At 39.6% G+C, this 12,500-nt stretch overlaps 1 protein-coding gene across 5 annotated transcripts in view; it reads right to left on the bottom strand.

Moving 5' to 3' along the window:
- The window catches only part of LOC123516486 (receptor-type guanylate cyclase Gyc76C-like), a 76,179-nt gene that overhangs the window by 28,503 nt on the left and 35,176 nt on the right, over positions 1-12,500 (bottom strand). For 2 of the 5 annotated variants that reach the window (XM_045275845.1, XM_045275856.1), the window contains exons 4-9: positions 12,117-12,266; positions 10,078-10,143; positions 8,948-9,146; positions 8,415-8,573; positions 7,255-7,439; positions 1,912-1,941 (exon numbers count right to left, since the gene is read on the bottom strand). In XM_045275845.1, the coding sequence (XP_045131780.1) occupies positions 1,912-1,941; positions 7,255-7,439; positions 8,415-8,573; positions 8,948-9,146; positions 10,078-10,143; positions 12,117-12,266 (789 nt within the window). Of the gene's footprint in view, positions 1-1,911; positions 1,942-6,578; positions 6,648-7,254; positions 7,440-8,414; positions 8,574-8,947; positions 9,147-10,077; positions 10,144-12,116; positions 12,267-12,500 lie in introns of all 5 variants that reach the window. The other 3 variants (XM_045275866.1, XM_045275876.1, XM_045275836.1) reach the window with 2 other exon arrangements.

Below are 12,500 nucleotides of genomic sequence, written 5' to 3'. Positions count from 1 at the left end.
ACTTTTCCAGCAACAGCACCACCATTTTCTTTAACCTCTCATATCATTTACCCTTGCTATTATCTTTACCTTGAATCTAGAATAGCCTCCCACTAAAAACCCAGCAATAGCACCACCATTTTCTATGACACAAGACCCACCACCTCGTCAGCTTCCCGCCAAGCCACCAGATACAATAGAACTACACCCTACTACACAATGAGAGGAGAAGATAAGGTTGTTACTCCACACAAACACTTCAAAGAGATCACCCTTATGACTAAACTACCATACAGTCGTTAAAGTTAATCGGGAGGGGCCCCTTGGTCTTCATTAGGTACAAGAGCTATAGATTAATTAAGTGTGTTTGCGTGTGTGTGCCTTGCCTCGATCTGACTCTAAATGTGCAGGTGTTGGGAGGAGCCAGAGGTGTTGTGGCGTGTTCCCAAGAGTGACGTCATTCAACTACTACGGTGGCAAACTACTGTGGTCACCATCTACTAAGTCATGTTCACTCCTGTTTGCCTTGTTTGGGTTAAATTATGCACTCCACACTCCACACATAACAGGCACACAGTAGTAGTAGTAGTAGTAGTAGTAGTAGTAGTAGTAGTAGTAGTAGTAGTAGTAGTAGTAGTAGTAGTGATGGTGGTGGATGAAACGAAAAAGTAGTAGTAATAGTAGTAGTAGTAGTAGTAGTATCAACAGCAACAGCAGAAGAAGAAAAAAAGAAGAAAAAAAAACACGAACTTCAAAATTCCTAAACAAACAATACTCATTTATTATTTGTCTTTATCACAAAAAAGGAAAAGAAAAGAAAAGGAAAAAAAACACTACCTTTAATTTTGAACTTCAGAAAACACACTCAAAATTACCTACAGTCTCAAACCAAACCAAACTTGAATTGAACTTAACCTGACCTTACTTGACCTTGATCTTAACTTACCCTAACTTGACCTCACTTTGACCTAACCTAACCTGACCTTGACCTTAACCTAACCTTAATTGACCTTGATCTTAACTTAACCTAATCTGACCTTATCTTGACCTGACCTTAACCTAATCTGACTTGACCTTGATCTTAACCTAACCTAACCTGACCTCACTTTGACCTGACCTGACCTTGACCTTGACCTTAACCTAACCTGACTTGACCTCTTAACTTAACCTAACCTGGCCTTGAACTTAACCCAATCTGACTTGACCTTAATCTTAACCTAACCTAACCTGACCTGACCTTGATCTTACCCTAACCTAATGTAACCCACCCTTGTAGCATCAGATTCTAAACAGCTGGACCAAGAGAACCTAATCTGATTCTAATTGCGAAAGATGATCTAATGCCTTGGAGGAGGAGGAGGAGGAGGAGGAGGAGGAGGAGGAGGAGGAGGAGGAGGAGGAGGAGGAGGAGGAGGAGGAGGAGGAGGAGGAGGCGTAGAATTAACCAAGGCTAAATTAATTACGCTTACGAGAGAGAGAGAGAGAGAGAGAGAGAGAGAGAGAGAGAGAGAGAGAGAGAGAGAGAGAGAGAGAGAGAGAGATTTTCATTCCAGCGTTATTTTTTTTTCTATTCCGATTTTTAGAAGAGTTATGCCTTTCAAACCCTGAATAAAAGAACGTAGGTGAAAAAAAAACAAAGAAAAAAAAAGATGAGGATGGAAGAGAAGAGGAGAGGAGAGGAGAGGAAAGAAAAGAAAAGAAAAGAAAAGGAGAAAAGAGAAGAGAAAGGAAAATAAGAGAAAAAAAATAAAGAAATCGAAGCAAATCAAGAAAAAAGAGGAAAGAAAAAATTAAAACTGGAAAAAACACAGAAAAACACAAAACTGAGAGAAAAAAAATGAAAAAAAGATGAGATTAAGAGTTAGAACCAGAAATAAAAACACACAGACATACACACACACACGCACACAAACACACACACACGCACCTTACCTTCAGACCTACTGCCCCACTGCGTCTTTCCTTTAAAACCGGGAGAAAGTCTCATTGACAAAACAGATCATACATACACACCTACACAAGTACATACACCATTAAGACTCCCCTTGTATACCTAGCTAACCCTGCGTGTGCCTGTGTGTGTGTGTGTGTGTGTGTGTGTTTGTGTCTCTGTTTGTGTGTATGTATAAATTCAATCTCAGTTTCTATATATTTAATTCAGGTCCTCTTAATGTATGTGTGTATGTGTATATCAACTTCCCTATTACTGACAAAGACATTCATTGCGTGTATGTATGTATGTATGTATATATATGTCTAAACAGTCGTGATGCCTGTATAAATTAAACATATATTCTCAACACGTGTGTCTGTATGTGTGTGTGTATGAACATAATCTTAAATTTCTTCATAAAGATAATGCAGAATTTCACAACGTACGTATGTGTGTATGAATATAATCTAATTGTGTCCATCAATGCAATACAAATTTCCGTATGTACTGTTAGTATGTGTGTGCGTGTGTATGTATGACTAATCTTACTATGTCTATGCAATACAGGTTAGCAAAACGTGTATGTATGTGTAAATATATATAAATCTAATCTCACTGTATCCATTAAAACAATAGAAATAATGTATGTCTCTATTTGTGTATGTATTCAATCTAACCTCACTTTCTCCATCAATACAATAAAAAATACAAAACTGCTTAGACATAGTTTTTTTTTTTTTTTGTCTCTTTAAACTGGTAATGTGAAAGATATCAATAAATTTACTGATATGAGAAAAAAAAAGAGAAAGAAAAAAAAAAGGCATGCTTAAAAATGATAGCAATAACAGTACTAATATCATGAGACTAGTAATAATAATAATAATAATAATAATAATAATAATAATAATAATAATAATAATAATAATAATAATAATAAGTGCCAAAATAAGAACACCACCAACAACACCATTAATTACACATCAAAACCTGGCCCACACCTGCACCACCACACCTGCGAGGCCATACACCTGCACGCACACCCTCATCAGACAACTGCGTGATATACAAACCTACACCACACACCTGCAAGACACCACATCTGTACCACACACCTTCATTACCTCCACACTTACAATATTAAGCTTTAGAGAATTTTTTTAAAGATATTCGGTGGTTATTTTTCAGTCATTTAGTATATACACCTGTTTATCACCTCGATACACCTGCAACGGCCCCTCATTAATTCAAAAAACACGTCTAGTTGTGCCTTGCCTCCTTTCCCACATGCATAATAGAAAGTTAAATGGGTAGGAATTGTATTTTCTTTTTTTTTTTTTTAATCATTCTTTCTCCCCATTTTAGTGTGGCAAGGCAAAAGGAGAATCTGGAAGTTTGATTCGTGAGTTAACATGAAGATCTATCTGGAAGGAAAGGTCAGTTTGTAATAGCTAGTTATCTTCTCAACACTTGTCTTGGAAAGTTATGAATGGGGAACTTTTTGCTTCCTTGCTTACTTATCTATGTGTGTTTCTGAAAAGGAAGGGGTGTAGTTGTAGACACTCATACATATACAGACATGATGCATACATACGTACATACATACACCAGCACTATAGCACTTTTTCTTCTTTATTTCGTGGTTTGTTCTTGTGTTTTTTTTTAGTTTAGTTTTTTTTTTTTTTTTTTTCTCTTGTTTTTTTTTCTTTCGTTCGTGATTCAGTTAGAGTCGTGAAATGTGAAAAAAAATATATTAATAAATGACTGAGATTATTATACCGTATTTTTTCTTTTTCTTTCTTTTCGTCTTCTTTTCTTTCTCATCATTTTTATTTTTATTTCTTTTCATTTTTTTTATTTTCCTTTCATTTTTATTTTTCCTTTCTTTTTTTATTTTCCTTTCATCCTTTTTTGTTTTATTTAATCTTTTTTTTTCTTTTTTTTCTTTTCTTTTTTATATTTTCCTTTTTTTTTTATTTAATTTTTTATTTTACTTTATCTTTCCTTTATTTTCATTTCATCTTTTTTTATTTTTCTTTCTTTTCACCTTATTTATTTTCTTCATCTTTTTTTTATTTTCCTTACATTTTTTTTTCAGTTTCATCTAATCTTTTTTATTTCCCTTTCTCGGTCATGTTTTTAATTTTCCTTTTCATTTTCTTAGTTTTCCCATCAGCACTAAGAAAACTCTCCTTTAATTTATCCATTTTCTTTTCACCATTAAGAAAATATTAATTCACTCCATCCAAGTTTTTTTTTTTTCTTCACTCTAATTTCCTCCTATTTATTTTTTACTTTCCTGATGACCATAAAGCTAAATTTTCTCTCACTTTCCTTATCTTTTAGTTTTCCCATTAACGTTAAGATCATTTTCCTTCACTCCAAATATTCTCCTCCTCTTCTTTATCATCCAAACTTTCCTCACTATCATAAGGTTCATTTTCGTGCATCCACTAGTCACATTCTTCGACCTACTGTACTGATCTGTGTGTGTGTGTGTGTGTGTGTGTGTGTGTGTGTGTGTGTGTGTGTGTGTGTGTGTGTGTGTGTGTGTGTGTGTGTGTGTTCTATCAACGACACTTTCACATTGCACTTAATGTCTCGTATTAATTATGTAGATTCTCCGTTTTTTGTTGTACTCTCTCTCTCTCTCTCTCTCTCTCTCTCTCTCTCTCTCTCTCTCTCTCTCTCTCTCTACGTTATCATCACCATCTCATCCCTTAACCTCTAAACCTCCATATTAATGCAAACTTAACACTACAACATCTAATCTGAGAGAGCAACACGAGGCAGGGGACGGCAGGGGTTGGCAGGGGACACAGAGAACACAGGGGACGTCACGGGGACTACTGGGAGAAACACAGATGGGAGGCAGGGGTACATGGCGCCGCTAATTTACACTAGCAACGTCACTCAAGAGAAATTTAACACTCGAGAGGTGAACAGTAAACATGAATGCTAAAGATAATAATGTAGCAACTAGTATTATTGTCTATTATATATTTTGAACCCCTTAAGTACCGTGACGCGTTTCCATATTCATTCTGGTGACTATTTGACGTGTTTATACAGCTTCAGAAACTTATGTGGGGGGGTTAAAATAGTGAAGACTGTGGCCATTAATCTTCTGACCTCCATAGACCCTTCCTAACGTCAATAAAATGGTCTAATGGTACACAAATCTTAAGATAAAAATGTGTCCCAATACAGAAGGGGTTAAAATAGTGAAGACTGTGGCCATTAATCTTCTGACCTCCATAGACCCTTCTTAATGTCAATAAAATCGTCTAATCACACTTAAAAATTCATGATAAAAATGCGTTCCAGTACTGAAGGGGTTAAGTTTGTGTGTGAAGGTCACGATGAGGGAACGGGGAAGGGGAAATGGGTGATGCTGGAACGAGGGGAGGGAGATAGGGTATGCTGGGAGGGGAAAGAATGAGTAAGTGGAGAGCTATAGATGACTGAAACGAGAGGAGGGATGAATGAAGAAAATAAGGACTAACTAACATATTTCGAAGTGCAATGGGGGAATTTAAGGGGAAAGGGAGGGGAGGAGAGGATGAGGGTTGCTAGGTGGTAAAATGAGGGGAATGAAGAAAGGGAATGAAAGAGGGATTAAAAAGGGAAGGCTAACTAGTTTTCGAAGTCACGTTTGGAAATATAAGTAAATAGAGGTGAAATCTTTGAGGTATGAGGTAAAAGGCGGGAAAAAAATCGAAATAAAAAATAAAATGAAAAAATAACAAAAGTAAAACGAAAATTAAGAAACTGAACTATCTGACATAAAGAAGAGATACAAGACGAGGAGAAATAAAAAGGAAACGAAAAGAAGAAAAAATCTAAAACCTAATCATGAAAATATTAAAACCAAGAACACACGAAAAGGAAAGAAAAAAGAAGGAAAGCAAACTACCTGACAGTAAAGAAGAAAACGATAAAAAAAAACTAACAAATATAAAAAAAAAGAAAGGAAAAGAAACCAAGAAAAAACATCAATGAAAAAAAACTAAAAAAAAAAAAAAAACTACCATACATTAAAAAAAAAGATAGAAAAAAGACAAAGGGACGAAAAAAATAAATGAATAAAAACAGTAACAATAATAAACGAACCAGAATCTAGAAGGGAAAAGCGTGACGTGACGTGACAGGAAGAGCGTGACTAAGGCTTGTATTCTAAAACGCTTTGCTCTCTCACTATCGCTGCTTTCCGAAGGCTTTACTTGAAGATACCCGTGTTTTTAAGGGTATTTCCATGGTTTTGTTTATAGACTGGCAAGATTAAGCTAATTAAGAGTATTTTTGTGGTTCTGTTGATAGAATTGCAAGATCTGTAGTTTATTAAGAGTATTTTTTGTGTTCTGTTGATAGATTGGCAAGATTTCTAGTTAATTTATAGTATTTTTGTGGTTCTGTTGATAGATTGGCAAGATTTCTAGTTAATTTATGATATTTCTATGGTTCTGTTGATAGATTGGCAAGATTTCTATTTAATTTATGGTAATTTTTGGTTCTGTTGATAAATTGGCAAGATTTCTAGTTAATTAAGGAGAAAATGTGTTGAGAGCTCGGCAACTCGTCTCTGTGGCCTTGGAAAGTTATCGTGGTGAGAGAGTAAGACGTTTCTGAATACTGGCGTAAGAGGGGAAGTCCTGAGTGGCTCACTGACCCAATAATCTTGAAGAGACTGCTGCGGGTGATCCTGTAATGGGAGGGGTGGTGGTAGGGGGGACCGTCGCTTTGGTGTATTGGAGGGGGGGGGAGAAACAAGGAGAGGAATAAGGAGGAATAGGAATTAGTTAGTTATTTTCATTTATTTTTTTTCCTCGCTAACTCATTTCTTCTCGTATATATATTTTTTTCTCATTTTTTTAATTGACATTATCTTCAGGACACTTTTTTCTTACTTTTTCTTTTTTTTCTTTACGTAGGAATAACAAATAGTGATAAATTTAAGAAAGGTTTCAATTTAACACACACATCAACTTCAGTCTGCAAATGAACACTAACTACACTCAAAGGTAATTGTTATGATTTTGTTGTTCTTTTCCGAGATACTTCTGCAATAACTTCCATCATTTTACACAAATAAGACAATAAAATTCAGACTTACGGAGATTCGCTCATTAATAACAAACCTTCGTGTTTACCAATTATGAACTGAGAAACCTTTTACAACAAGACTTTTTGACGGAAATTTAAACCTCACTAGTTACAGATCATCAGTATTGAACTAAGAGCCTTATGAACCGATAAAGGAGACTCACTTTAATCAACCAGTGCTGGAATAACAACTCACACACACTCACTCACACTCTTTCTCTCTCTTTGTCTTAGTCACTCACCCGGAGTCTGTCACTTCTGTTTTCTTCGCTTCCCAGACAGAAAGGGGGGCGCATGTTGTATTCCCGCACCATCTGAGAGAACTCGCTGATATTAGGCGCCCTGTTGGCCACCACCATGAACGCCTGATCGAAGGACTTGATGTCACTATTTCGGCATTCCTTCTCCTGGATGGTCGCCTCATCGCCTGCAGGTTAGAGGGAAGGTGCTCCGGTGAATGTTGTGTTAAGATGACGCTGCAGATAGACGGATGGATGGATAGATAGATACATAGATGGATAGATAGATAGACAAATAGATAGACGGATAGAAGAAGGCGCTCGTATCATGGTCGTGTCAAGATTACATATGAGATAGATAGATGGATTCTAAATACAATCACTTTTTAACATTCCTTTTTTTTTTTTTACTTTTTGTCATTTTCTTTTATACATTTTACAAACTCAATGTACACTCACCTCCCAGACACACTCAAGCCAGTCCCCGTTCCCCCGTTCACCCCCACATTCCCCCGAGGTACATTCACTCACTCAAAATGCACTCAAGCTATGCAGTTCCCCATTCACCCCCACATTCCCCCGTGGGACAATGGGATAAGAAAATATGGCAAAAGGAAATAACAGAAAAATCAAGTTTGACAATGTACAAAAACTGGAAAAAAGAAATGTAAATGATAATAGGGCAGCATCAGTCTTTTTTTTTTTTCACAGCAAGATCTCATACAATACCTTCACACTAAAAGATAGGAACAGACGCAATGACAAGATAGGAACGGACACACTGACGGGGAGACTAACCGCATCTTCTGTGACGGCAGCTTTGAAGATTTAAAACGTTTTTTTTTTTGTTATGGTGTCCAGGATATCAGGAAATAAGGAAAAAGAAAGAAAAAAAAAACAATACAACAACAAGAAAATATTACAAGACAATTACTTTTTGAAATGCAAGAGAAGGAAACAGTGTATGAAATGTGGAAAAAGAGAGAAAGTCAGCGGGAGAACTTGTTGGAAGGAGCAGACTAATACTTAAGGCAAAAACAATATCAGGGATGCGTCAATACAAAGGCAAAGCTTCCTGAACAACACCTGACCTCACCTGACACTCACCCAAGATGTACCCAAGACAGTCCCCCATTCCCCGACATTCCCCGAGGTACACTCACCCCAGATATACTCCAGCCAGTCCCTCGTGTTGTACTCCTCCTTCTCTATGTACAGCAGCAGGTACTCCTTAGGGCCAGGGCCGCTGGGGAACATTCCAGTCATTGACATCACCGACAGCAACTGACTTACAAGGTTCCGGTGTCCCACGTAAACGTAAACTGGTGGCAGAGGTGGGATTGAAGGGAGAGTAGGTGAGAGGGGCAGGAGAGGGGTGATGGTGGGGTGAGACAAGGGTGATGGTGTGGGGTGAGTGTTAAATGTTATGGATAAGATGGGTTTGTTCATATCTGTTTGTGTTTTTGGGAGCTGGAATTGTTATTGGTCTTATTAAATGTAGTTACTTATTCATTTACTCACTCTCTCTCTCTCTCTCTCTCTCTCTCTCTCTCTCTCTCTCTCTCTCTCAACCACCCAAATCACTCATTCAATACTCCCTTTCCCTCTCCTTTTCTCCCACCCACTAACACCCTCTCCCTAACTCCCTCCCCCAACACACACACTCCCTCTCTACCTCCCTCTCCCACACACTCACTCCGGGTTGCGTTCTTGGTGCGGTCGAGAATGAGGTAGAGTCTTTCCTTGTCGTATTCATACACGTGGTTCACCGTCATGTTAGAAAGCACCGCCTCCCTTACCAGAGTGTCCTTAGTGCTCTCTTGGTCCTTATCGTATATCACAGAGAAGCGAGTCCAGTTGTTGTGTTTCATTGCTGCCACTGCTGTGCGTATGATCTGAAAGGAATGGGGTGGTTTTCTGGGGTTATTGGTGTGTTGTGGGGCTGGGAAGGGCTAATGTTGGGTTCTGTAGGGTTATATTGTGAGTGGGGAGGGTGTGGTGGTGTTGTTGGTGTGGTTGGGTGTGTTTGGGTCTTGTGGGATAATAGTCTGTATTTAGAAACGCTCTTCTCTTTCACCATGACTGTTTTTCAAGGCCACAGATATGACTAGCGGGGTTTTCAAGAGTGTTTCACCAGTTCATAATGTCGAAATTTTGCCACTCTGCCTCTAGAACTGTAAAACATCCTTAAAAACTCGTCTCAATTTCAATAAAGCCTTTTGAAATAATGAAGGTGAAGCGCAGAAGTATTTGAGAATATGAGCCAATATTGTCGGTGTGTGTTGGTGGTGCTGGGGTGTGGTGGTACTGTGGTAGAGTGTAGTAAAGTGTGGTGGGGTAATTTTGTGGGAGTGTGGTATGTGGCAGGGTGTGTGATGATATTTGGTACTGTATTTATGTGTGGTAGAGTGTGTGGTGTGTGGAAGGGTATGTGACGGTGGTGGTGATGTGATGAGGTGATGTGTGGCCCTATGGCAGAGTGAGTAGCGGTGTGTGGTGGTGTGTGGCGGTGTAGTAATGTGGTGGATATGTAGTGATAAAATGTGCTGTTAATTTTGCCCTGTGCTTGTATTTGTAGTGTGGTAGAGGCTTACAACAGCGTGGCGGTGGTGATTGTGGTAAAAGAATGTGGCAGAATCCCTGTCAGATTGCAAAAAAAGTGTTATGCAGTGGACAGAGTGCGGTAAAGTGTACGTGAAATAGTGTAAGAGAGTGTGACAAAGTATGATGGAGTATGGCAGGGTGTGACGGAGTGAGGCGGGGTGAGGAGGGGTGATGACAGAGTGCGTGGCGGGGCGTGACCAGTCAACACACTCACACACTCACGTAAATCTCAGACGGGTTGGTTCTGACGAAGGTGGTGAATTTGGAAGCCTTTTCGTCAGTGCAGCCCTGTGAGAGAGAGAGAGAGAGAGAGAGAGAGAGAGAGAGAGAGAGAGAGAGAGAGAGAGAGAGATAATTATACAGATTGAATTGACACATACACTTAATAATATATACACAAAACTTATCAATCTACACATATTCACCCCCCCAAGTGACAGTTTCTATACAAAACACACCTATACTTTCTAACTCCACCTGTCACTCACCCATACACTCAAACACATACATATCCTTTATTCTATTAGCACATCTGATTTTATGGAGACCGAGGCTTCAGTAGGCTTCATACCTGTTAGACCTTTTTACCTGTTTTATTGCCCTCCTACATTAAAAAACTCATCTAATATTACTAATTCCCTTCCTTTTACCGCTCTACTTGAGAACCAATCCTTATCTCTCTCATATACTCTCGAACACACAGACACGCAAACACACACACACACACATTTCCTTAACAGAACACCGCCAATCTTGAAAGCATGTCTATATAAACCCAGTCAGTCAGTAATGGACACCTCAACACACTCATATCACTGACTCAGCATTAATTCAGCCACTCAAGACACGAGAAACGCCCTCATTTGTTTATTCCCCATCATACAAGTGTAATAGAAAGCGGCAGGCAAGTGGAGGGGGGAGGGATACGAGCCCACTTTGTAAAACACTTGAGCGGGAAACGAACATAAACAAACTCAAATAAGCGGTGCGTCAGTGTTGCCAACCTTACCGCTTACCTTCACTAGCCCAACCATCCATAACTGACCCTCCCTGGATGCCTGTGTGGTGCGGATGGTACATGACGGATGGTTTTGAGGTGCTGGGCTATTTATGGATGGGGTTGGGGGGCGTGAGGGGTGTCGGGGTGAGTGAGTGAAGGAGAGGAGGGTTGGCAAGTCTGGCCAGCACGCGACAGACATAAGAAGCCTGGGAGTGTTTTCAAAATATCATCATCCACTTGAGGGAGATTTACTGGCCAAGTGGGTGAGAGTGGAGGACTCTTACTCTCCCCTAATCCTCTCCCCTCTCTCCCTCACCCTCCCCATCTCCATCCATCTTTCCCCTTCCAAATGCTTTCTAACTTATTCTCTCTCTCTCTCTCTCTCTCTCTCTCTCTGGCGGTCCTTTACCCTATTATTTCATCTTTTTCTTCCTATTCTTCCTATTCTTATTCCGTTTTCATCCATTCAATCCTTTCCAATATCCTCATCCTTTTCTTTCCTTCATTTCTTTTTTTTTTTTTTTTTTGGTTCACGTCCGGTTCTCTCTCTCTCTCTCTCTCTCTCTCTCTCTCTCTCTCTCTCTCTCTCTCTCTCTCTCTCTCTGGCGGTCCTACACTCTATCATTTCATCTTTTTCTTATTTTTTTCCTATTCTTATTCTCTTTTCATCCATTCAATCCCTTCTCATCTTTTCCTTTCCTTCACCGTGTCCTTTCTTCCTACTTTCCTCATCTATCCTATTTCCTATTACGTTAGGTTAGGTTAGGTCAAGGTAGGTTGGGTTAAGTAAGATTAAGTTAAGTTGGCTTAGGCAAGGTTCTGTTCTAAGTTAAAATAAGGCCATCACTTCCTCATTACGCAGGTGAGGTGAGGTCATGTCAGGTCATGTCAGGTTATGTTAGGCCAGGTAAGGTAAGGTAAGGTAATGTTAAGTTAGGATGGGTTAGGTTTGGTTAGGTTAAGTTAGGTTGGGTTGGGCTAGGTTAGACAAGATTCTATTTGGTTAAATTGGGTTAGGTTAGGTTAGGTTAGGCTACATAAGGTTAGGTAAGGTTACGTAAAGCCAGGCAACACTTCATTAGACAGGTTAGGTAAGGTTAGGCAAGGTTAGGCTAGATCAGGTCAGGTCAGGTCAGGCAACACTTAAGACAGGTGAGGTGAGGCAGGTTAGGTTAGGTCACGGTCAGCTCAGGGTCAGCTCACGGTCAAGGGCAAGGCAACACTTCACAAGACAGGTGAGGTGAGGTGATTAGCGACTCACGTATGATATGAGCGGCAGGTTTTGTCCCTGTGCGATGGTTCCCTCCACAAAGCAGGTGTGTTCCGGTCCAAACAGAGCCGTGACATTGCGACACAGGAGATCCACCATGATGCTGCTGCCCTCCACCTCATCGCCGTGAGTGTCGAAGAACTACGGGAGAAAGAAAGGCGTGGATGACGAAGGGGTGAGAAGATAGAGAGGGAGAGAGGGAGAGAAAGAAGAGGGAAAAAGGGAGATAAATACTGACTGACGAAGGGATGAATGAGAGAGAGAGAGAGAGAGAGAGAGAGAGAGAGAGAGAGAGAGAGAGGCTGACGAAGGGATGAACTGATAGAGAGGGAGAGAAAGAAGGAGATAGAAAGAAAGAGACAAGGGAAATAAAGG

This window comes from Portunus trituberculatus, chromosome 6, assembly GCF_017591435.1.
Source record: "Portunus trituberculatus isolate SZX2019 chromosome 6, ASM1759143v1, whole genome shotgun sequence".
In the NCBI taxonomy this organism is placed as follows: Eukaryota; Metazoa; Arthropoda; class Malacostraca; order Decapoda; family Portunidae; genus Portunus; species Portunus trituberculatus.
Note: the sequence above shows the minus strand (reverse complement) of the source record. Positions and strands in the feature narration are given on the sequence as shown.